This window comes from Siphateles boraxobius, unplaced genomic scaffold (genome assembly GCF_051911475.1).
Source record: "Siphateles boraxobius isolate OS27281-9 unplaced genomic scaffold, OSU_SipBor_1 130, whole genome shotgun sequence".
Classification (NCBI taxonomy): Eukaryota; Metazoa; Chordata; class Actinopteri; order Cypriniformes; family Leuciscidae; genus Siphateles; species Siphateles boraxobius.
This window is the reverse complement of record NW_027508734.1, coordinates 3,438,851-3,466,013: the sequence shown is the minus strand read 5'-3', so window position 1 is coordinate 3,466,013 and position 27,163 is coordinate 3,438,851. Positions and strand designations below refer to the sequence as shown.

Genomic DNA, 27,163 nt, shown 5'->3' with positions numbered 1-27,163 from the left:
TTTTTTTAAGAACTCTATTTCAAATTCAACAACCTCACCTGACTGTAGCTACAAAAGCTTTTCATTTCGTTTATAAAATGAGATGAAAAGCTTTTGTAAAGAGATTAGTGCTCTGAGGGGAGGACGCCCACTAACCAAATCCTGCATCCACCAATCAGACGTGCTCTTCATTTAAAAAGACACGCGTACAAGAGAAGGACACGTAAATCCACCAATCGGTGTCATCTGTTTCTTCGGCGCGTTGAAAAGCAGCCAATGAGATTCGAGGATATGCAGAGCGGGGCGGGGCTTATGTTCGGTGCGCATTTGCTGGACGCCATTTCGTGCACTCTTCTGGTCGGTGTCTACTGAACGAGCTGGTACGGACTGTATCCACAAAACAGTACAGCACCGAATTTTAATCATTTTTAGTCTTAAACTCCCGGTGAGTATTTTGATTCGAGAGATTTTTGTAACTTTTTATTTTTGACTGACTTTGAACTATCTTTGGAGAATTTTTGTGGTTTTTATTTTTTATTTTTAATGCATTTTTCTGGTCATTTTCTGCTTGGCTTTGGTGGCGTACATTTTGTGATGCCGTGGTAGAGCAGTGAAAAAAACAAACATATATGCTTTGAGAGGACCGCACCATTTTATTTTTATTTTTCAAAGTAGGAGTTATTTTTCACCCCATTTTTTGCAGGACTACTGCTAGAGCAGCTGGTTTATTTTTTATTTTTTTTATTTTTTAGTTATTGTGGAGGAAATGTCTCATGGACCGGTGGTTGTGTTTTCAAGATGGGGTCGTTTTTCCCTCCTTGTCCTGGATTCAGAATATTGATCATGTTTTAAGACCATTTTTAAGATGACAGACTGTTTTCCCCAACACGAGTAGACTATTTTTATTCAGCTGTAGACATTTGGACTGAGCATGTCCTTTTTATTACTGTTATTTGGGCGTTATTTTTGCTCCTATTTTTTAGGGTCGTTGCGTTCCAGAATCGTGTCGATTAAATTTTCAGGATTTGAATTGTTTCAGCACTTTTAATGGACTGAGAAAACACGTTTTCTGCCTCATGCAATTATCTATTTCAAAGCATGGACCATTTTAACACTTTTTATATTTGCATCCAAGGTCTATGCGAAATCATGTAAACGGTCAATCTTTCCATTAAAAGTACATCAAGAATGATGAATTGAGCTGGTTGCATTACTATTTATTTAATAAATGTTTTAAGAAGTGGGCCAACATCAGTATCTCTGCCTTCGTTCATTTGCTCAACTGCCCCAAGCTGCATCTATTCAATTAGATATTACATCATATTTGTGTAATCCAAAATTTCAGCCCATGAAGAAGCTCTTGTAGAATGTCTTGATTATATGAAAATTATATGTATGTCCTCCCTGTCCACCAACAAGCACACACTTACGTATTCGTGTAAGACTTGCACACTATTTTCAATGGAATATCACATTTGAAAGTGGTTCAATTTGTTTTCTTTCTGTGCTTGATATAGATCATACAAGTATTTGTCTTTTGTTTTGGGAAATAGGTATCTTATATGAGTATACGGAGTGCACCAAATCATGTTCATCACTAGGCACACAGCAGCATCATACTCCAGCTAAAACCGGTTTTGGTTTTATTAAAAATGTATGTGTAGATCAGGGGTTCCCAAACATGAATCATACACACCCTGAGATTTTTTTTAGGAATAACCAGCTTGTCCACTTTCATTACATTTGGTACATTTTATTATCTCAATAGTGTTTTATGATTACTCTCAAGAATGTTGTACAATTTATATATATATATATATATATATATCAAAAGCTTGCATTTGATTATGGAATATGGGGGGAGGAATTACATTGTTTACATATTGTAATTTAATCAGTTTCTCTGCTTTATCACAAAAAAAACAAGTGTTGTATTGTGACTGCAAAGACAGGATCACTACAATTTTAACAGTCTTGTTTAATGAAATGGGATTGATTCAGTGTTATCTTTTATTTTCATTTGTCTAAATTCGATTTTTCACTGAACTTGTGACCCACACTTTGGGAAACCCTGGTCTAGACTCATGATGTCTTTGTATACACTACAACATACATGTTGTAAAGTCATGAAGGTCACACTTTCATAATCAAGGCCACTTTTCACACCAAATTTGTCATGAAGATAGATTAGTCCCATCATGTAGGCTAGACTTCAGGTCTGTCAGCCCAGTGCACTCAATTGGTTTAAAAACAAAAAAACATTCCCCTTTCTCTAGTGAGCTAAAAGGGGCACATCTCAGATGTTCATTTCTGATTTTATTCATTTTGCTTTTTTTGTAGTTTTTGAGGCAGCTTTTTTGACCCACGTCAATCCGTAAGTTGGTTTTACTTTATTCTCCACTTCCGCACCAATCTTCCTGAAAAGTGTGCAGACTAGACTCCCGTTTGTTGTGTGTAGCCTTTACTTGCTTTCGTCACCTTTTAAGTCTGCCATAGTTTAAAAAAATACTTTATAAATAGTGTATAGCCCTGTGCATTTTTGTTTAGAGAAATTGTCATTGTCTGAATTAGCTTTTAAAGCAAAACACTAAACCAAAGACACTGTTTTTCTGAGCCACACCTAGAGAGAATCCCAACATTTGATACTGAGGTCTTATTTTGAATTTGTGGTAATGTACTATAGAGGATAATTGCAAGTTTACGTCTACTTTTTCTTCTTGTCATGTCCTTTAAACATATTTTCTGTCTTTCAACGCCCCATACAAGTGCAAAGATGAGTCTTCAGCATTGTTGGCTGCCATGATAGATGCTTCAAGAACAATATTTAAAATTCACATTTTAAAGTCATTGATTTCCCATGAACTTTAATTCTGAAATACCCACATTTATCCCATTGCATCTTCATTTGTCAGGGGTGAAAACAATGTTTAGCCTACTGTATTATCATTTGGTCTTGACTGTTTATACAGTAATGTTTTGCTATTGAGACATTAATTCTTAAATGCCCCCCTTTCCACCGTTGAGAAAACAATATTGTCTTCGGCACATTTTACTGTTGAAAATTTAATATTAAGACATTTAAATGGTCTTCATTCTCAAATTCCTTGAGGAAATACAAGGGTGCATTTATACAGTAATGTTGATATGCAACTTATTTCAACCAATTACAGGTCCAAATTTCCCTAAAACGATGTTTATTGTCCTCCTATCTATCATGGAGCCTGAGGAGAGTTTGAGTTTTTCATTTGCACAGACCTTTGACTCTCTTTAGCCTTAAACTTTCATCTCTATACTAGTGCAATATCCTACAGACACACTGATATTCATCTCTTTGTGCTCAGTGGTCTGTAATACAGATTAATGCTGTGTCTTAAGCTGTGCCAAGGGCATCACTTGATAGGCATCTTTAATCTCCTTTGGCGGCCGTTTCAAAGTTTTTTTTGTGTTGTTTTTATCATTAGCACATGATTTGATGCGTCATTTCATCACGTGGCTAAGAAACATCACTCTATTTGACACTTTTGGACATTTCTCCCCTAAATTAAAAGTGTTTGGGGAGTATTGACTGGGTTTAAATAACACTGTGTTGACATGGCTGTTCTGTTTCACATGGGATATTTGTCTGAATTTCATTTTATTTGCCTTAAGTTTTTTACACAAACCACTGGGTGGCAGCAGCCGAACACTAGACTGCGTGTTTGACCTTGGAAAAGTGTTAAAATTGGTGTGACGTCTGTTAAAGTGCGGTGGGTTACATCACCCACCCACACAGTATGACCTTCACCCACAATGCACTGCTGAGCTGCAGCTCGACGGTGTCCAATAACAACCCTCTTCTCTCCAACAGAATCAGGCAGACAGACGACTCGACCTGAATTACAGACAAAATGGAGTGAGTTCTGACTCTTCAACCCCCAACATCCCCCTCAGCACTCTTAAATATCTCAATGTGAACGTTATGTGGCGGTCTAAGCGTCCAAAGATATTTCCAAACGCCAAGTTTGCCGCTCAAAAACGTGCCATAAGCATTGAAAATGATCCACACACATAGTGTCATACTTCACAAAACCAGAAACATTTTAAGGACAGTTTCATGCTCTTCATCAAACCCATACACAAAGCAATAATAAAACATCTGGATGATTAGTTTCACTTTGCTTTTTTAGTTTGCATGCAGTATCTAAACAGTCAGCCCATAAATCTCTACGTTACTCGCCCAGTCCTGGTGTGTGAAGATATGAACACCTTCGCCCAACAAACTGCATACACTTCAACATATAAGACCTAGTTGATTGTGATTCCAAATGTACACCTAAGCACATTATAGTACAGGAAAGCTTCATGGCTGCTGTGGCTCTGATTTTAACCATACTAGTTGATATAACTTATGAAACCAATGTGAATTATGATGCTTAAACATTTTATCTTGATTGTTACAAACTGTATATATCTTGGAAATGTTTGTTCTTATCCCAAATGTCTTGTTTTCTGGTTGTAATAATAATGGAATAATTGAAAATGCAAATAGATCTGGACTGTAATCTTCATGTGGTTCTGTATGAATTAATTTAAAGTCAACATGAAACCAAAATGGACCACATTTACTCAAAAAATAGTGTGTTTCTGGTCTTATTTTGAGCGATTTGACAGTGCATGTAATCATAGAAGTAAAATGGGTTGTGAATGCCGTTTCATGTTGATTTGAACACTAAATCTCCAGAACTGATCTGATCTCACTAGCTGGTTTCCATCCACTTATTTCTGGGAATATTGGGATATTGCATAAAAAAATAGTCTTTAAGAATGCACTTTTGTATCTGATAAGAAGACATGCGCATTAACTATTATGGAAAACAACAAAAAACTGACTTTGATCAGATAACTGGACTAACTATCAGACCAATCTCATTACACAGCATCTCAAATGTTGTTTTAGGGCATGTTTACTTGACCACAATGTACTAAAAATGGAAGAGTTTTTCCTTTGTGTTTGTCAAACGATGTCAAAACGATCCCCGTTCACACGGATCCTCGAAAACGACTAAAAACGCTGAGTTCTGCTGTCATGTGTATGGCGATGTCACTGTAAAAAAACAACACCTACGCACTTATAGACTAAGCGTAATACACATGACGTCACCGTTTCCACAAATTCGTGTTTTTGTAGTTTACACAGAGACGATAACGGTATAGTTTTGAAACACGTTTTCAGTCCCCCAAAGCGCCGTTGTCATGTAAACGAACGGTCAAACACAAATATTCAATTTTTAGTTGAAAATGGTGTCGCGTAAACAGCTCCTCAATCATTCTGAAATACCTGAGCTAAAGTCTGTCGTCAAAATGATTTGGTTTAATTCCCTCCCAGAACTGTCTCAGACGGTTGCGTCAAGAGATAAAATATGGCTTCCCCGTTTGCAGCATTTATTGTTACTTTGCATAAGTTTCCTAAAAAGCGGTGAATATTTTCTCTTTAACACACGGGATGGAAAGTGTTTTATGCGATATTCCAAATTTAGGGTACGTTTACACGACAATGATATATTCTAAAAATATCCGTGTTATACAGACGACACAATTGTCAAAACAATCCCCATTCACACGGATCCGCGAAACAACTAAAAACGCTGCCAGGCCATTAGATGGTGATGAAACGCTATTGACTGAACATGTAATACGCTTGTACATAACGTCATCATCTTCAGAGATACACGTTTTTTGTTGTTTACACGGAGACCGTTTTCAAAAACTAACACTTTGAAAACCGTTTTCAAAACTTTGCGTTTTCAGGCGCCCAAAACGCCATTGTCGTGTAAACGAATGGCCAAAACTCATATGTTTTAAATTTTTAGTTGAAAATGGTTAAATTCGCAACTTTGGATGGAAATGGCTCCTGAGGCTGTTAGTGTTGTTTTCGACAAGCTAATTTCTTGTTTTTCTTTCCCGTCTTTGTCAATCTTCTGCACCCCCTTCCTTTCCTCCGTTTACGCTCAGACATTCCCCAACAACCAGCAGCCTGATGGCCAGTAACGTCACCAACAAGACGGATCCGCGCTCGCTGAACTCCCGGGTCTTCATCGGGAACCTCAACACCATGCTGGTGACCAAGGCTGATGTGGAGGCCATCTTCAGTAAGTACGGGAAGATCGTGGGCTGCTCCGTGCACAAAGGCTTCGCGTTCGTCCAATACGCCAATGAGAGGAACGCCAGAGCGGCGGTCGGTGGAGAAGACGGGAGGATGATCGTCGGACAGGTGCTCGGTAAGTATATTTCAAATCAGCAACTAAATCTGATATTAACAGTCCCATAAAAGCGTACATTTAGTTGCTGATTTGAAATATGTCAATTAAAAGTGAATTTGGCAAGTTTGAGAGTTTTTCCCCATGTAAAGTAATTGGGAAATCTCACTAAAATGTCCACTGAAAATCGAAAGAATTAGTTATATTTTGCACAAGCTAAATTTTAGAAACATTAAGTTTTTGCATTCTGACATGAAATCTGATATTAACAGTCCCATTAAAGGGTACTTTTAGCTGCTGAGTTGAAATGTCAATTAATTGTGAATTTGGCAAGCAGTTGCCGAGATTTCAGGTTTTCCCTATTTAAATAATTGGGAAATCTCACTAAAACGTCCACTGAAAATCAAAAGAATAAGAATTATATTTTGCTTAAAGTAAAACTCAATTTTAGGAACATTGCTTTTGTATTCTGACATAAAATCTGATATAAACAGTCCCATAGAAGCGTACTTCTAGTTACTGATTTGAATTATAAATTAAATGTGAATTTGGCAAGCCGTTTTTTGATTATTTTCCCATTTAAGTCATTGGGAAATGTCATAATGTTCACTGAAAATTAAAAGAATAAGGAATTATATTTTGCTTAAATAAAGCGTGATTTTAGGAACATTGTTTTGCATGCTTCCATCCAAATTCTCATTAGTCAAATGTAAAAAAAAAAAAAAAATTCAATGCAAAACTTAAGAATAGTAAAAATCTTAATGACTAAAAATTATTAACACTTTTCTTTTTATTTTTATTTTGGGGTGGAAACTATGGAAATACTGCATTTTACAATAGCAGTAGTTAATTAATATAGAGATTTCAGTATTTCCTCATTTAAGTCATTGGGAAATCTCACAATGTCCACTGAAAATCAAAAGAATAAGGAATTATATTTTGCTTAAAGTAAAGCCTTATTTTAGGAACATTAATTTTTTTTTTTTAATTCTGACAATTTATGACATTTGTGGAAGCTATGGATATAGCACAATTTACAATAGCAGTTGTAAATAAAAACAAAATGCAATTTTTATGATCCCTCCTACATTTAAAAGTATTTAACATTCTGCCAAACCATACCGGTACCATTGAAAGATGTTTTGCATGGCGTGTTAAATGTCTACATGCATGAGCACCTCATGTTTACATTTACATTCATTCATTTAGCAGACGCTTTCATCCAAATCTACTTGTCTAGTGGTTTAATGTTTAATCTTTCTGCTTTTTAGATATTAATCTGGCTGGTGAGCCAAAACCTCATCGGTCAAAGACTATTAAACGCTCTGCTGGAGATATGTACAGGTTTGCATTTTATATTATTATTTTATTTAGTTTGTGTAGAAGTATTTTCCACTTTTAATTCTTTGCCATCTTCTTCCACAGTTCCTCGTTTGATCTGGACTATGACTTCCAGAGAGATTATTATGACAGGTGAGCGCTCGCTCTTGAAAGATTCATGCACGTTTAAACTGATCAAACGCTTTTTTTCATTATTCATTAAAGGTGCATTGTGTAATCTTGCATAATCATTGAGGATCTGTAGACAGAAATGCAATATAATATACACAACTGTTTTCAGTGGTGTATGAAGACCTTACCTAATGAACCGTTATGTTTTTATCATCTTAGAATGAGCCATTTCTACATTGTCCCCTTACATTGACATGTTTCTACAGTGGCCCTAAACGGACAAACGTGTTTCGTCACTAAGCTAGCTAAAGTCAGTGAATAAAACAGACACAATGATGAACAAGTAACAATAATAATCGCAATAACATATCGTTTTACTGAATAATAAAGTGAACATAATTTCTTAATTTATCTTTGTAAAGAAACCTGTCTCAGGCGACGACATCACTTCCTGTAGGCCACCGTAACTTTTGTTTGGTGCAATTCGCAACCTCACCACTAGATGCCGCTAAACATTACACACTGCACCTTTAAAGTCTTTTAATGCTCGATTCCCGGAGCTTGTGTGTTAATCTGAGCGCGTTTGTGTGTGTTTCAGGATGTACTCGTACCCGTCGCGCGTCCCCCCGCCCCCCCCTCCCCCGCTGTCGCGAGCGGTGATCCCGCCCAAGCGCGCGCGAGTGAGCGTCAGCGGCGGCAGTCGCAGGACCAAGAGCAGCTTCTCCTCCAAGAGCAGCCAGCGCACCTCACGCACCAGTGAGAGCTTTCCCTTTTACACACACTCTTTGTTCCTCAGGGCTCTTGAGTCATTTTCAGGTCTGGATATAAGTATGGAAAAATATATTTCCAGGGTAGACTACAGAAGGCAACATTTCAAGTCGATCAAACAAGTTCATCAAAGTTTTCCTAAGACAAGAACGGGTATTGTTCAAAATTCATCTGTAACTTGGAAAAGTATTTATTTTCTTTAAAAATATTTTTTTTTTCGATAGTCCACTTTAGACATTCTACTAACTATAAGGAACTTTGCAACTACATGTCAACTAACTCTCATTAGAGTATTAGTAGACTGTTAGTGTTCGGGTTAGGAGAATAAGTTGACTTGTAGTTGCCAAATTACTTAAGTCAGTAGAATATCTTTTTGGGGAGCATCAAAATAAAGTGTTAGCAGATATTAGGCATACTAATACTCTAATGACAGTTAGTTGACATGTTGTTGCCTGTGAGCTTTCACATTTACACCCTCTTTATTTCTCTGGGTGTCTACGCAGTTTTGAAAAAGATGGAATGTTTTTTTTGTTTTTTTCTGAGTAATTTTCGGGGGTGGATAAGTGTGGAAAAAATATTTCCGGAGTAGACTACAGTAGTCAACATTTGAAGTGGATCAAAAAAAGTACATCAAAGTTTTCCTAAGACAAGAATGGGCATTGTTCAAGATTCCTCTAAAACTTTGATGAAAGGTTTTGATCCACTTCAATTGTTGACTACTGTATTTAGTTTTCTATAAATGTATCGTACAAGCAGAGTGTTTTCATGACTAGGGCTCAATACCTTTTAGGCACCGACCGAATTGCTTTGATACCATCAAGTATCAAAAAAATGTCTGGTCGTTCGTTACCAAATTTTGATAATTAAGGGGTTAATCTCGTCAGCGTCAGTGAGCCGATAAGCATGAAGCATGATTGGCTGTGGCATCAAGGAAGAACACTAGTTTACACCGGTTACGCTCAGAGACCCGGCTCACACGTGAGGCTGGAGTGTGTAAGCGTCCCAAACCCCCATACATGGAAAAGATCAAAAGTGTGGCTACAATAATTGCTGCCATGGAATAAATTTAAGAGCAGAACGTTCGACTGCAAGAAGAACTGGAGCACGTCACAAACAAACCAAAACTTGGTGTATAGGATACTTGCTTCACAGACATGAGAAAAGGTCATATAGAAAGCTTTAAATGGTTACTTTTAAACTAACCAAATCGAATTGAAAACAAATACTCTGATTATGTAATCCAAATACTCTGATTATGTAATCCAGATACTCTGATTATGTAATCCAGATACTCTGATTATGTAATCCAGATACTCTGATTATGTAATCCAGATACTCTGATTATGTAATCCAGATACTCTGATTATGTAATCCAAATACTCTGATTATGTAATCCAGATACTCTGATTATGTAATCCAGATACTCTGAATATGTAATTCAGATACTCCGATTATGTAATCCAAATACTCTGATTATGTAATCCAGATACTCTGAATATGTAATCCGATTATGTAATCCAAATACTCTGATTATGTAATCCAAATACTCTGATTTTGTAATCCAAATACTCTGATTTTGTAATCCAGATACTCTGATTATGTAATCCAGATACTCTGATTATGTAATCCAGATACTCTGATTATGTAATCCAAATACTCTGATTTTGTAATCCAGATACTCTGATTATGTAATCCAGATACTCTGATTATGTAATCCAGATACTCTGATTATGTAATCCAAATACTCTGATTATGTAATCCAAATACTCTGATTATGTAATCCAGATACTCTGATTATGTAATCCAGATACTCTGATTATGTAATCCAAATACTCTGATTATGTAATCCAAATACTCTGATTTTGTAATCCAGATACTCTGATTATGTAATCCAGATACTCTGATTATGTAATCCAGATACTCTGATTATGTAATCCAGATACTGTGATTATGTAATCCAGATACTCTGATTATGTAATCCAGATACTGTGATTATGTAATCCAGATACTCTGATTATGTAATCCAGATACTCTGATTATGTAATCCAGATACTCTGATTATGTAATCTAATTGATGGGTGCGTTTCCCTCTATCAGCGCCGGTTCACGATCCTGTGGAGATGACGAGTCCGCAATGTAAACTTCATCTTTGCAGCTGAATCCGAAAACACTAGTTTATTAATAAACAAATAATGTCTCCTTGCTATTTTTTTCTGATATTCATAATCATTGGGATACTTCTGCCACTGCTTTACGGAAAGCTTAATGCGTGTTCCTGAGCCTTATATTCTGCCCCCAGTGGCCTATAGGAGCATTTGAGTTTGTAACTCAAAACTTTTTTTTTTTTTCTTCTTTGTAGTAATATTTATAAAATTTGTCCCAAAAAAAGAATTGTTCAGGAACCGGTATTGAGCTCAAGGTAATTGATATGAAACATTTTTGAACAATACCAAGCCCTATTCATGGCAAAAGTTTTGTGATCCCTTAGTGATTACCTATGTTCCCATCCACCTATTTTTATGCCCATTTTTGGGATATATCATTGAAGAAAACGCCAAAAGGCGCATAAATGAAAAAATGGCCATCATAATTAATGCGCTCAATTGAGTCGGATAAGCTTTTTATCCGATAAGAAAACATGCACAGAAACTACGATGGAAACGCATTTACCGGATCAATTCCCCGATGCGCATCAGAAAAGTCATGTGACTTTGCGATGGGACGGCGTAACTGGACTAACCAGTGGACTGATGTTTCTGCACAGCGTCTGAAAAGCTGTTTTGGTTCTGAAATGCCTGAGCAAAGTCTATAAAAAAATGTTATATACAAAATTATGATATACAGCAGCTTCTTCCGCTGCTTCAACTTCCATTTTTCGTAGTGATATTTAGTGCCGGTTTATCAGAAAGTGACGATTTTGTTCAGTTTGGCTCACTGATTGGAAACGGTGCTTTATTTGCAAACGTTTTATGCGATATTCCAATTTTGAGCATGAGTAAAATTTGCAAGTTTGGATGGAAACATAGCTAGTGTTGAACACCACAATTGAATAAATTCAAAGCACGCACTCATTATGCAAAGCTCATTGTCTTTTACCATAAGTGAGTTTCTTTTGTACTTCACTAATCGAACGTGTGTGTGTGTGTGTGTGTGTGCCACTCGAACCAGCCACAGATTACAGGGGTACGGGATGTGTCATCAGATTACAGTGTCAGATCGATGTGTCAAAGGTGAATATATGCAGGTTATAAAAGAGTCTTAGGTTTCTTCTCATCATGGAAGCGCATGTTGTCACTTCGAGAACCAATGAAAAATACCTGAGAAAATACGAATATTTACAGATGACTACTGTATACCAAATATATTGCTGTATGAACAATTTGTTAAATATGGTCTGGAAAATCTACAGAGAGGTTTAGAAATTTAAGTCTGGAAAAGTATTGAATTTTAAAATGGAAATATGTAGGAACTGATCATTCTGTGTCTGAACCTGATTATTTCTTCTAATTTAAATCAATTGTCTGTTAACTACAATGGATAATGATTATGATTTAAAATAGACGTTTTCTATGTGAATATACATATATATATTAGTAAAGGGTAATTTATTTCTGTGATCAATGCTGTAAATTGAGCATCATTACTCTTCAGTGTCACATGATCCTCCAGAAATCAGTATAATATGATGATTTGATGCTCAAGAAACATTTAGGATTATTATCAGTGTTGAAATCAGTTGTGCTGATTCATAATTCTGTGGAAACTGGGATACATTTTTATTCAGGATTATTTAATAGAACAGCATTTATTGAACATTTAAATGGTTTGAAAGGCTTTCTCAATTTCAAACTATGTAATGGTTTCTTGTTGAATAAAATACCCAAACTTTTGAATAATTATGAGAGTTTGCACAGGATTATGAATCAGCACATTTGTTTCCAACATTGATAATAATCATAAATGTTTCTTGAGCAGCAAATCATCATATTATACTGATTTCTGAAGGATCATGTGACACTGAAGACTGGAGTAATGATGCTGAAAATTCAGATTTGATCACAGAAATAAATTATATTTGACAATATATTCACATAGAAAACAGCTGATTTACATTGTAATAAAGTTTTACTGTATTATAGATCAAATGTATGCAGACTTGAGCTTCTTTCAAAATCTTACTGACCCCAAACAGTAGTGTACATTTAGGCTAATAAGCGTGTGTGTGTGTGTGTGTGTGTGTGTGTGTGTGTGTGTGTGTGTGTGTGCAGTGAGGACTGATGATCTACAAACCATTAAGAAGGAGCTGACTCATATTAAACACAAAGTGGACTTCCTGCTGGAGAGCCTGGAGCGCATGGAGAGAGACCACAGCAAGAAATCAGGTACGAGACCCGTTTATATGTACAATTCCTGCATTTTGTGTACTCAAAACTATTCAAGTAGTTTTAATAAAAATCAATGTATATTTAAATAGTTTTAATAAAAATCAATGTATATGTAAGTAGTCTTAATAAAAATCAATGTATATTTAAATAGTTTTGATAAAAATCAATGCATATTTAAATTAATCTTTATTAAAACTATGTATATTTAAGTAGTTTTAATAAAAATCAATGTATATTTAAGTCATTTTAATAAAAACCAGTGTATATTTAAATAGTTTTAATAAAAATCAATGTATATGCAAGTAGTCTTAATAAAAATCAATGTAATACAAATCAATGTATATTTAAATAGTTTTGATAAAAATCAATGTATATTTAAATTAATCTTTATTAAAACCTTGTATATTTAAATTAATCTTTATTAACTGTATATTTAAGTAGTTTTAATAAAAATCAATGTATATTTAAATAGTTTTGATAAAAATCTGTGTATTTAAATAGTTTTAATAAAATCAATGTGTATATATAAATAGTTTTAATAAAAATCAATGTATATTTAAATTTTAATAAAAACCAATGTATATTTAAATAGTTTTGATGAAAATATGTGTATTTAAATAGTTTTAAAAAAATCAATGTATATTTAAATAGTTTTGATAAAAATCAATGTATATTTAAGTAGTTTTAATACAAATCAATGTATATTTAAATAGTTTTGAAAAAAATCAATGTATATTTAAATAGTTTTAATAAAAATCAATGTATATTTAAATAGTTTTAATAAAAATCAATGTATATGCAAGTAGTCTTAATAAAAATCAATGTAATACAAATCAATGTATATTTAAATAGTTTTGATAAAAATCAATGTATATTTAAATTAATCTTTATTAAAACCTTGTATATTTAAATTAATCTTTATTAACTGTATATTTAAGTAGTTTTAATAAAAATCAATGTATATTTAAATAGTTTTGATAAAAATCTGTGTATTTAAATAGTTTTAATAAAATCAATGTGTATATATAAATAGTTTTAATAAAAATCAATGTATATTTAAATTTTAATAAAAACCAATGTATATTTAAATAGTTTTGATGAAAATATGTGTATTTAAATAGTTTTAAAAAAATCAATGTATATTTAAATAGTTTTGATAAAAATCAATGTATATTTAAGTAGTTTTAATACAAATCAATGTATATTTAAATAGTTTTGAAAAAAATCAATGTATATTTAAATAGTTTTAATAAAAATCATTGTATATTTAAATAGTTGTAATAAAAATCAATGTATATGTAAGTAGTCTTAATAAAAATCAATGTATATTTAAATAGTTTTGATAAAAATCAATGCATATTTAAATTAATCTTTATTAAAACTATGTATATTTAAGTAGTTTTAATAAAAATCAATGTATATGCAAGTAGTCTCAATAAAAATCAATGTAATACAAATCAATGTAAATTTAAATAGTTTTGATAAAAATCAATGTATATTTAAATTAATCTTTATTAAAATATGTATATTTAAATTAATCTTTATTAACTGTATATTTAAGTAGTTTTGATAAAAATCAATGTATATTTAAATTAATCTTTATTAAAATATGTATATTTAAATTAATCTTTATTAACTGTATATTTAAGTAGTTTTAATAATAATCAATGTATATTTAAATGGTTTTGATAAAAATATGTGTATTTAAATAGTTAAAAAAAATCTATGTATATTTAAATAGTTTTGATATAAATCAATGTATATTAAAATAGTTTTTTATAAAAATCAATGTATATGTAGTTTAAAAATCAATATATATTTAAGTAGTTTTAATACAAATCATAGTATATTTAAATAGTTTGAAAAAAATCAATGTATATTTAAATAGTTTTGATAAAAATCAATGTATATTTAAATAGATTTTTATTAAAACTATGTATATTTAAATAGTTTTAATAAAAATCAATGTGTATTTAAATAGTTTTTATAAAAATCAATGTATATGTAGTTTAAAAATCAATGTATATTTAAATAGTTTTAATAAAAATCAATGTATATTTAAATAGTTTTGAAAAAAATCAATGTATATTTAAATAGTTTTGATAAAAATCAATGTATATTTAAATAGATTTTATAAAAATCATTTTATATTTAAATAGTTTTGATAAAAATCTGTATATTTAATTCATACATTGAAGACTAGGCAGTGTTTTAAAGTTTAACTCGGGGTTAAATGACTATTTTGACAACTGATTGTTTAATGCATTACTTTGTTTTAAATTGTGCATATATGGATAAGTCCATAGGCTTGTTCCAGTCTGGATATTCTGGATCGTACGTCTCAAACTTGGGAAGATCGTGATTCAGATCATGGATTGTGATCGTTATAAGACCTTTAGGCAATCACTGATTATTTCTGTGTATCTGCGCAGATGTGAAGGGTGCTAAACCAGAGGAGGTTTCGCCACAGCACTCCAGCGGGAAGAAGGATCGGGAAAGCACGGATATGAACGACTACGAGGATGAAGGAGACCTGCTGGAGGAAGAGGAGGTGAGAGAACTAGGGCTGGCACCTAATAGTCGACTGCGTTTACTCTTGGCATTAACACGTGACCTGTATCCGGATGTTGCCCACATACACACTGAAAACACAAGTGTAAACGCGCTTCTGATGGGAATGTTCTCGATCAGCGTGTCCCGGTCCGGAGGGAGTCGAGGACTCATTGTGATCGGATCTCAGTGTAAAGTAAACACAATCCAGCCATCGTGTGTGTCTGCATTCACAGCCGGACGTCACACACTGTCTTTATCCCCCTCCTCTCTCCAGAACTGAGAGCTGTGTGGCTTTGCGATAGTCGAGTGCGAAGTACATCGCAAATAAACTGAAATGTTCGCCTTCGCACCCGAAAGTTGCAGAACCGTTCATTTTCTGTGAAGAACGCGCATTTTTCCACAGCAAAGTGAAAGTGACACGTGATGGCCAAGTATGGTAACACATACTTCGAATTTGACCTCTGCATTTAACCCATCCAAGTAAGTGCACACACATTAGGAGCAGAGTAGTGAGCAGTGAACACACACACACACACTGCAAACGTGGATACACACACCCGGAGCTGCGGGCAGCCTTGAGTGGCGCCCGGGGAGCGATTGGGGGTTAGGTGCCTTGCTCAAGGACACCTCAGTCATATTCCTGCCGGTACTGGAATCGAACCAGCAACCTTTGGGTCACCAGTCCGACTCTGCTACCATTAGGCCCCTAAGCGGGTAACGTTCCCGGATACGTTTCTCTACCGTTTTCATTACGCCATCTATCCACATTATTAGTACTTCCCAATTATTAATTACTTGCACGTCATTAGTACTTCATCCTCCTCATTTTGCGAGATTTGTAAAATGTCCCCCGACTGAAAACTGTTTTTAAAAGAAACCCACCGCTTCAGGTCGACTTTTCACCGGAGCATCCTTTTTCTTTTTCTTTCTTTTTTTGCGAATGCGAGATCCGATCTGTTATCCAGACACAGAAGACACTTGATGTGGACAGGTGTAAACGCACAGTCCTGATTTGCTTTTGATCCGATCTGCTTGATCAGATCACGGTGATCGCATGTTAATGCCGAGTGTAAACGCAGCCTTAGTCGACCAAAATTATATTAGTCGTTTGGTGGCGAAAAAGTGGCGAAATCACACAGGCTGTAACGGACAGATAGTTATTGGCAGGAAAACATTCGACCTTAAAATATGGCTTATCACTTAGCAATTTACTAGTCCGCTCACTCCAATGTTAACCTTGGACAAATGTGCGCTATTATCAGGGCATATTCAAGTGTTTGTGTGGAGAGCTCTTACTGCACTATTACAGGCATCACTTGAATTTAACTTAAAATACTCTTGTCATTTTTGGTCATACAGATAAGAGTAATGCAAACTGTAAAGGGTCTACTTTTTTTTTGTAAACTCACAAAACGTGGTAACACTTAATAAGGTACATTAATTAATGCATTTACTGACATGAACTAAACATGAGCAATGCATTTGTTACAGTATTTATTAATCTTTGTCACTGTTAGTTACTAAAAATGCAGCTGTTCATTGTTTCTTCACAGTTAATTAACTAATGTTAACAAATACAAACTTTGATTTTAATAATGTATTAGTAAATGTTGAAATTAATATTAATTAAGATTTAATAAATGCTGAAGTATTGTTCATTCTTAGTTCATGTTAACTAAGGTAGTTAACTAATGAAGCTTTGTGTAAAGCGTTACCCAAAACGTTGTTTTTGCAAAATAATGGCGCTTTCTGTCGATTCGGTCTTGAACTTGAGCGATTCACATAAATGAACCGAAACTAAGCGTATCCTATACTTGCCTCACAGACATGAGAAATATATCTATAGCAAGCTTGAAATTTGAATGAACATAAATATTCTCCGATTATGTAATCCGCATGAAACGTGGATATAAGCGCGTCCACTACTGCGGAGATGAAGAGTCAGGACTTAATCTCTGCAGACGAAAACACAGGAAACATTACCAATAAATGTTTAGACTGTCTCGATCTGTGTTTTTACACGACACATTCATAATCATTACATTTGCCGGTGTGTTGTGGCAAGCTTTATGTGTGCATGCGAGCGCTGATAAGGCTATGTACTGTGTTTTACATAGAATTAAAGCCACATATTATGACTTGCGACATATTAATATAAACGTGATTAGTCGACTAATGGCTAAAATGAACGACGAGTAGTTGACTAGAAATATCGCCTCGCTCGTATTCACTCTACGCATTTGGTTTGTGCAGATCAAGAGTCGAGGAAGAGAGGATGAGGAGGAGGAGGAAGAGGAGGGTGAGCAGGAGGAAGGAGAGGACGATGGAGACAGCGCCAACGGAGACAACTCTTAAACGCCGCAGACACGGACACACACGCATGCTCACCGTGAGATGTAGAGTAGATCCTCTGACCCTTAATGCACAACTGAAGTTTCATTTCATAAGTTCAGAACGATTTCAAAGACTCCGTGGATCATGATAGCGAATCTCTGCTTGATAAATGACACTTTTAGACTGATCAATCGCATGATTGCTACTACCTTACTCTGAGATCCTTGCATTAAAAAACAGCCAAATGGTAAGTTTTCTGCGTTAGGGTCGATGCTTTTGGCTGTTGATCTCCAACATTGACATTAATGCACAAGTTTGCAGCAAACTTACCATGTCAAGCTGTTTTAAGACTGGCGTCCTGAAAGCTCGAATGTGTTTGCGTGAGATTTGGAGGAGCTACTGAGCTAGATGTTTTATGGTTGGATTTTAACAGATGGTTATAGGTTGTGTATAGCTGAAGGTTAGACCAAAAAAAAACAACAACCTAGTTTTGTTAAATAAACCGTTAAGTTTGTCGATACAAATCCTAAACCAACTAATGTTGGTATACTTGGTGGGACAGTGGTTTAGCGATTGACAAATTGATAGGGCCAATCAGAATGCATCAAATTTAGATATTAGAGATCTTAAAGAGACACTAACGTGCATTTTGTACCTTATCAATTGGTTTGCACTAACCTATATTCTGCCAGTACAAACTAATTGGATTGTCAAACCTTGAAAAGAATTGCGTTCCCACTTCAGACACGTTCAGGTTCTTCTGGTTTGTTGTTTTTAAAGTCTTCGACCACTGCATTAGTTAGTGATGATAACAGTGTCTTGAGTTTGAGGTCATTCACATTTTAAACCAGCCTGTGCAGAAAGATATTGCGTTTAAATACCCAAGAACGTCTTTCTTCTCCAATGCTTTTCGTGGTTCTTGTGGTTGTGAAACCCTTCAGTCCAGATCCTAAAAGCACTGTTCATGGTAGTCCTGTTTCCCAACACACACTAGACCATTATTAGATTGGTTTGGCTCATATTGGTCTCAGTTGACTCTCCTGAAGCTCTTGATGGACCCTGAACTCATGCGGTAGGTGAAGTTGAGTTAATTTGTGTGTGTGTGTTGGTTCAAGCTCAATGTTCCTCTAGGACTCATTTTGGGAGTAAATGTATTACTCGTGCTGACCAGTGGGCGGCAGTGTGACCCAGTTCTGTTATTTAACCTCTCAGAAATACTGTATGATTGAAGGAAACCTTTTTATATTCCATAAGGGGTCACTGAGTGTGTGAGATTTAAGTTTGGATTGTACAGTCAACGTAATTTTACCTATTGGTTTGTATTTGTGTACAGTGACACTAAGAGGTGAGTTTGCTTCTGATAAACACACTGTGTTTGCAGCTGTTTTGTTTTCTTCATTTGTTCTGTTCGTCTTTTGTTTGGTCTGTGTATTAAGTTTCAATAAAACTACATATGTTCATGAAATGTTTGCTGTTATTGTAGCTTATTAGATGCTAATTGTTTTCAAAAGTTCTTTCCAATTATTAGTCTTACCAATAATTTTTCTTTTCCCCCAACAAGTAGCCATGTAGTGTGACAAAATGCCATGTTCTTTGGATTTAATTGAAACCAGCCTTAGAACAAGCTGAAACAGATATTTGAGAGACCTTCAACGGGATTGATTCACTTTAGGGAAACAGTTTGCTTCATTTCAATGAACTAATTAAAAGAAACACTGATTAATTTGAGTCATTCAATGGCGTTCCCAGTAGACTCTGCACTTTATGTAATCTGTCTGGATGGTGAGTTTATTACAGCATTGCTGATTTCTTTAGAGCTTTTTTGGTTTTCTTGTTTTATTAGATCTGGTGTAAATGTGTGTCCGAAATTAAACCTCAATGTTTTGTTTTTTTTTTGCCTGCAGCAAACTACCTTTCAGAAGAAACTGACTGTCGTTAAAGGTTTAGTTCACTTCAGAATTAAAATTTCCTGATAATTTACTCATCCACACGTCATCCGAGAGATTCGTGTCTTTCTTTCTTCAGTCAAAAGCAAATGAAGGTTTTTGAGGACAACATTCCAGGATTTTTCTCCATATAGTGACTTCAATGGGGTCCAACGGTTTGAAAGTCCGAATTGCAGTTTCAAATGCTCTACACGATCCCAGCCGAAGGGATAAGGGTCTTGTCTAGCCAAACCATTGGCCATTTTCTGAAAAAGATATACTTTTTAACCACAGGTGCTCATCTTACACTAGCTCTGCGATGCGCCACGCATTACGCAATCACGGTAAAAAGGTCACGCGTCTCCGGTTCAAAAATGTTGGGTTGGGTGAAAAAATTTCCGACGTCGTTGTTTTACCTTTTATTTATACTTGTTTTTTTTTATTTATTTTTTTATGTTTGACTTTTTGCACGTTCGCTTTGTAATCACTAGGTCGGTATATGTGTATATATATTATTGGTTTTTTTTTTTAAGTTTTTTCTTTTTAAAAATTGACACATGGTTTTGGCTAGATAAGACTCTTATTCCTCGGCTTCGTGTATCGTGTAGAGCCTTTGAAACTGCAATTTGGACTTTAAAACCGTTGGACCCCATTGAAGTCCATTATATGGAGAGAAATCTTTGTTTTCATCAAAAACCTTCATTTCTTTTTGACTTTGACTGAAGAAAGAAAGACATGAACATCATGGATAACAGGGGTTGAGTAAATTTTCAGGAAATTATAATTCTGAAGTGAACTAATCCTTTAAAGTAGCTTGGTATTACAGTTTCAGAGCTTCTTCAACATTGCGATTGACTTTCAGTTTTCCTTTGAGAACCCTGTGAATTTGTTGCATGCAATTGACTGTTTGTTTAGCACTGATATGAGTTATATAATGAAGTTAAGACTAGATTCAGACAAACATGTCTAGACTAGCCTCTTTTTTTTTTTTTAGATGTTTTTTACTACCACCTTCTACATTCATCTCTCGACTCTGCAAAATTAGAGGACCTGTTAAAACACAACCCAAACCGCTCGAAACACTTTCTGTTTGGGCCTCAGAAGTCTGTGAAAGAGTTGACCCAAAATATTCCTGGCTGTTGTATGACCACAGTATCAGATGAAGGATTACCATGGTATTTACTTGGTGCTCCAATGTTCTTTCATGAATATCAGTGTACGTTTTAGCAGTCAAGCACTGATTGTATATTTTGGTTTTCTTGTTCTCCATCTCAAAATGCTAGTGTCAATTTTGTGTTCAGTCCTTCAAACCCTCTAGTGCCACTAACTGTTTAAAGTTGGTTATGGTAATTGTTCATTTTTTTAAATATTTGCCGTATTTACGCTATTCTCAACCAATTCACAAACCGGTTTTACTACTTGTAAGTTTGTCCAATCTTTAGGTTGTTTTTGGGTCAATCCTCAGAAATTAGTTATTTTTGTTTACTTTCGTAATGTTCTTTATTTTATAACATGTATTTGGTTGAACAGTTGTTGGGGAAATCATAAACACATTCGATTTGTTTGTTTTTTTGCTTTCAGAAAATAAATTAATTGAGGACGCAAATCAGGAAGTGAGATTGCATCTTAACGCTGTGACATATCGATAAGAAATTCTGTATTTGTCATTAGGATCTCTGCCAAATTTCAAGTGAACGCAAAAATATGCAGCTCAAATCTACTCATAACTCATCTCCGTTCTATTTCATTATTTTATTTCCTTGTTTCACTTGCATTAAAGGAAACTTTATGATCTGAGACCGTAAGGACAGAATGACATTTGGTGGAGGGGGTCATTTCAATGAATTTGCATTTGCACGTTCTTTTATGATGTTAGATCATAGCGAAATTGAGCAACATTAAACAGACTCGTATGAAATTAACTTGCAGTTCAGTTTCATTAAATTGGGATTATTTTAAATAAAATGAAATGACTCTGTCGTTCTCTTGGCGCTTTGGAAGCGAACGGACGCAGGAACAATCAAACGAATTGAATTTGTGAAACACATCTGCTCGATTTCAGATGCAGCAAGAGACCGAGGGCCGATGACGAGAACAATTACTGTGTGAAACATGGCACAGATGGCAGTGCGGCATGCCAGCTAGACACGAATATTCATTAATGAAACTGTGTGTGTGTGTGTGTGTGTAGCGGTTCACATCTGACGCCCCACTGCTCATGATCATTCCAGTGCAGTGAACACACTCTCTCATGCGTTCACTCGATCTGTCATCTCTCTCTGCTCTGTTGGCCTCCCTGCCTTATCTCTTCTTTTTCGCATAATTTATTCCCCAGACTATCCATATGTCTATACTCATTTAGCACATGCTTTTATCCAACAAATGAGAGCGATAGAAGCAATCAAACCAACAATAGCCAAGTGCTGTGACTAGTCCCAATATTTACAACAAAACATTTATTTCCATCAAGAGGTGCATACATTTTTGGTCAAGATCTTGTTTTGACAATGCAAGAGTCCAGCACTCTGTAAAGTCTCCTCCAGCACATCTCAAAGACTTACAATGAGTTTATGGTCTGGACTCAGAGGAGCGTCAATTCGTGTGTGACTGATTCTTCATACTCTCTCCCAACAATTCTTTCACAGTTTGGCCCAGATGAATCTTAACTTTGTCATCCTGGACTAAGGCCATGTGTGTTCTTACATGGTTGTTAGAAGAACTGTTGCCAAAACATATAACATGCTAGAAACATAATCACTGCAATAATGATCCAATCTTAGACCCTTAAGCATTTGACCTACTGAAGTAGTGAGTGTAGGTATAGGGGAGCAGAGCCAGTTGTTGTTCTGTAGGCAAACATCAGTGTTTTGAATTTGATGCGAGCAGCAATTGGCAACCAGTGCAAGTTTATGAGAAGAGATGTGACGTGTGCTCTCTTCGGCTCATTAAAGACCACTCTGGCTGCAGCATCTGGATCAGCAGAGGATTGACGGAGCATGCTGGAAGGACAGCCAAGAGAGCATTACAATAGTCCAGTCTGGATGGAACGAGTGTTTGGACAAGGAGTCGTGTAGCTCCGATAGGAAGGGCCTGATCCTCCTAATCTTGTATAAGGCAAATCTGCAGTTCTAGTGTTAGGGGGAAACAGTTTAGGACCCAAGGACCAGATGTTTGAATAAAGAATCAGTCAGAATTATAATAAATTGAAGAACAGTTTTACTCAAGATAGTTTGCAGTTTCATACGCAGAAGTCAGCTTCAAAACTCACACAGGAGTTTGTGGGGCGCCCCGCTTACAGTTACAAAGATCACAGCAGTTATACCCTTCACCAAGGTCTAAGCTACATCCTTGCTTCAGGCTGAATGATTTTCATTGGCTAAGACATAGATAAACAGTAATTTTCCACACATATACAGATAGACTGAAGCATATCTCTATCGATTAGGCAGCTGACACTCGGACCCTGAACTTAGGCACGTCGTGACCTTCCATGTCCAGAACAACAACTCAGTCAATATCCAATAATGCCAGTGTTTCCTTAATTAACCTGTAACCAAAAAGACCAACACACAGACCGAGCAGCACAGCTTCCTCAAGGTTGGATTTGGCCAGGCTTTGGCGCTCTCCCATCCTTGTGCCGTTTGCGTACTTGTTTGTTTCCGTCTCGTCTCGTCTTTTTGCCCATTATTATTCTTTTACTTTAATAAATGTTATTCTTTTTGAGCATTATTCAACGTGTTGTCTCCTCCTTTGTCGCGGCTTGTGAGCCGGCTGTGACACTATAACAGGAGAGTCCTCTCAAAACATCAAGATAATGTGTTGTTTCTCTCAAGGAGAGCTATGCTTTAGGCCCCATCCACACTACTGCGTTTTCGTTTAAAAACGGAGACCTTTTGCTACGTTTGCACCTCCCGTCCACACTAAAACGGGAAAAACGAAGACCCAAAACGGAGAAGTTTAGAAACGCTGCAGCTCCGTTTTTCGTTTTGAATCTCCGGAGGGCGTTTTAGTGTAGACGGGACAAAACGGAGGAGTTTAGAAACGATGACGTAGAAGGTCACGCTCGGCTCTATGATTGGGTGTCATCACCCATGACGTATCCTTCCCTGATTCGTCAGCCACCCATCACATGTCCCGTCACCGGAAGAAAACAAACAAAAACATCCTGGACTACGTAGCTGATGTTAGTGAGTGCAACATGGATAACGAATTACAAGCGTTACTGACTTTGATGTCTTTGTTAGCAGCTGTTGTGCAAGCAAATTCTGCATTTTACAATGCTATAACTGCCTACATGCGCCGGAGGCAAACTATTATTCGAGCGATCTATGACAATTCCCGTGTGCAGCGGCGGTCCATGAAAAGAAATCTCTGGTCTTCGACATTTTCTAATCTTTGCAGAGGTAGCTAACGTTACTTGCTTCCTCATCAAATCTGAGGAATAGTCCATCCGTTTCCTGTTTACACCGGCACGCGCATGCACAGTGTTGGAGAATGGTCACGTGATCCGAGTTTTCAGTCGTTTTAATGTGGACGGAGATCAATTCTAATACGCAGCTAAAACGCTGGTGTGGACGGAGATCGTTTTCGTTTTAATTCTCCGTTTTTAAACGAAAACGCAGTAGTGTGGACGGGGCCTTAGTCTAACTAGAAAGTAAGGCTTTAACTGAGAAATGGTCCCTTAAACTAAAGACTTCAATGACCCCTGTAACATATAGTCACCAGGGTACCCTAGAAAAACAGATGTATGTATTAAAATCTCACAAGCCTAGAGAAGTCATTCAACTCATGTGATATTTAGAAGGAAAAATATTGATTAATACCTTGATAATCACTCATTACTAGGGGTGTAACAATATATTGTGTCACAATATATCGCAATAAAAAAATGCAACTATGTATCTTGGATAGTTCACCCAAAATAAAAATTACTGAGAAAAAATTGTGAGAAAAGTTTTTAAAGTTTTAGTGTCAGTACTACATTAATCTACTATTTATAATGTTGAGAATAATGTATAATAATGCAATGGGGGAATATTTGTGGGTCCTAATAATGCCAAATGTTTTATGTTACCAGTAAAAAGTGGCCTACATTATTTTAAATATATCTAGTCAGTGACCGAGTGCAAGCCTATTCATTTACACCCACAATGTAATATAAAATGTAGCATTTTAATCAACAGTGCATTTTTTGTTAACCTTTATCATATGTCTTGGAGTAACGCAATAATATTGTATCGTTAGTTCAGTATCGTGATATGTATCGAATTGTGACAAGGGTATCGTTACACCCCTATTCATTGAAAGTTGAAAGTTTATTTGCACATATAACATTTAAAATACAACTTTACAAACCCATTAACGGAGAAAAAAAACAGAAAGAAAGAAACATACTGTTCGGGGGAGAGTGAGAAGACCATGAGATCTTATAAGACCACCTCCCCAAAATCTCATTAAATGGATATAAAATTACATGATCAAGCAAGACAATACAATCAATACATCAATCATTTTAATATAGCATTTAATATAACATATATTATATGTTAACATTTTTTTCAGTTCTCTTTTGAAAGTGTTTAGAGTGATTTTAGTCTTAAAAATACGGGGTCTAAATGATTCCAGAGGGAAGGCCCTGTGTATTTCAGTGTAGATTGATTAGCTGTAGTTGTACACAAAGGAAGATAAAAATCTTTACAATGCCTTGTGGAATAGGCATGAACATCCAAAGAATACATGAAAAAATTATTAAAAGCTCTGGGCATAATATTTGTCATATGTTAACATTAAATATTGTCAAGAACAAATGATGGCAATCTACTGGAATTACTCATAATTCTCAAGAATTTCTTTTGTATTAATAAAATCTTATTTAAATATGTTTTGCATGTTGCACCCCAAATAATAATACAGTACAAAATGTGGGGATAGATTAAACTGTAATATGTTTTCATACATGAAATATCAATTAAAGAGCGAACTCTACTCAGTATACCAACAGATTTTAATTATTTTCTGCAATCATGTTGAATATGATATTTCCAAGTTAGTTTTTGGTCGACAGTGACACCTTAAAATTTTATTTGGTTCTCTTGGCTAATTCTTAAACCATCAATTGATACCTCTATGTCCTGGCAATCTCCTTATTTTTTTTTACTAAAAATCATAAAATTAGTTTTTTGTTTATTAAGAGAGAGTTGATTAACTTTAAACCATTTAGAAATATTTTTTAATTCTTCATTTGCTTCTCTTATTAATGTGTCAATGTTAGAATGAGATAATAGAAGACATGTATCATCTGCAAACATGAGTGGCATAACATTTTTACATACAACTCTTAAATCATTGATATAAATTAGAAATAATAGAGGTCCCAAAATGGACCCCTGCGGTACCCCACATAAAAGTTGTCTCCTATTTGAGCTCAGATTGTTAACATAAACAAATTGCTCTCTCTCTCTTCCAAATAGTTTTGTACCCAAGTTAAGGCTATATTTTATTTCTTTTATAATTTATTTCATAAATTATATTTCTGCTTCATAACATACATTGAAGCAGCGGTGGATTCCAAAATCCACCCCAGTCACTATGTAACGATTGGACCGGATAACTCGAGAGAAATTGAGGGAAGAAAGAGCTTGAAGGCTGAAAAGGCTGTATCACGCACATTTAAAAAGTGCACAGGCAATGCAATCCTCTCATACATGAGAGCTACTCTTTCTTAGCGTCACAAAACTTAGTTAACAAATAAAATATATAGGAAAAGGGTAGAGCACGTCTAGCATCCACAATGGTCTCCTCTCATCTCCAACTACGTCATCACGCATAGTACACGTCATGAGTGACGTAACCATCTCTCTTAAAGGGCACACTGCACTATAATGTGATAAACATGAATACACAGTAATGATCGTTACAACTAGCAATGGGGTCTGTGAAGTTCAATGTATCATCAATCACAACTCCAAGTTTCCTGGCTGTTCTGGGTTGGTTGAGACCATGAACAGCTCTGTCTTTGCGTAGTTTAGTTGAAGGTGGTGGTCCTTCCTCCAGCTAGAAATGTCTGAGAGGTAGAGTTGTGTGTCGTCAGCATAACAGTGATAGGAAAAACATGTTTCTGAACGACAGGTCCTGATGATGACATGTAGATGGAGAAGATAAGCGGTCCCAGCACTGAGCCCTGAGGCACCTCACCCCTCCACGACACCCTGAAGACAGAAGACCTGAAGACCTGACTTCCCCGAGAGGTAAGACTTGAACCATTGGAGTGTGGTTCCTGAGATGCCCCTTCGTCATGATGATTGACAGGAGGATCTGGTGCTTAACTTTGTCAAAAGCAGCAGACAGATCCAGCAGGATGAGTACTGAGTCTCAGAGCACAATTACTGAGAGCAGGGCAGTCTCAGTTGAGTGTCCGCTTTTAAAACCAGACTGGTTGTTTTCCATGAGGTTGTTCTGTGCAAGGAAGGTAGAGACTTGGTTGAAAATGACTCATTCAAGTGTTTTAGCAATGAATGAAAGAAGGGATACC

At 35.7% G+C, this 27,163-nt stretch overlaps 1 protein-coding gene across 3 annotated transcripts; it reads left to right on the top strand.

The window, feature by feature from the left end:
- The first annotated feature begins 297 nt into the window (after window positions 1-297).
- Window positions 298-19,172, top strand: LOC143736776 (heterogeneous nuclear ribonucleoprotein C). 3 transcript variants are annotated; one of them, XM_077227475.1, is made up of 11 exons: window positions 298-424; window positions 2,320-2,353; window positions 3,321-3,413; window positions 3,827-3,871; window positions 5,971-6,236; window positions 7,487-7,559; window positions 7,641-7,688; window positions 8,266-8,423; window positions 12,704-12,817; window positions 15,253-15,371; window positions 17,627-19,172. In XM_077227475.1, the coding sequence occupies exons 4-11, from the start codon at window positions 3,867-3,869 to the stop codon at window positions 17,726-17,728; spliced, it is 885 nt and encodes a 294-aa protein (XP_077083590.1). In that variant the 5' UTR covers window positions 298-424; window positions 2,320-2,353; window positions 3,321-3,413; window positions 3,827-3,866; the 3' UTR covers window positions 17,729-19,172. The 3 variants fall into 3 exon arrangements, with proteins under 3 accessions (XP_077083590.1, XP_077083589.1, XP_077083591.1); XM_077227474.1 differs by lacking the exon at window positions 3,321-3,413; XM_077227476.1 differs by lacking the exons at window positions 2,320-2,353; window positions 3,321-3,413 and having other exon boundaries at window positions 314-424.
- The last annotated feature ends 7,991 nt before the right edge of the window (window positions 19,173-27,163 follow it).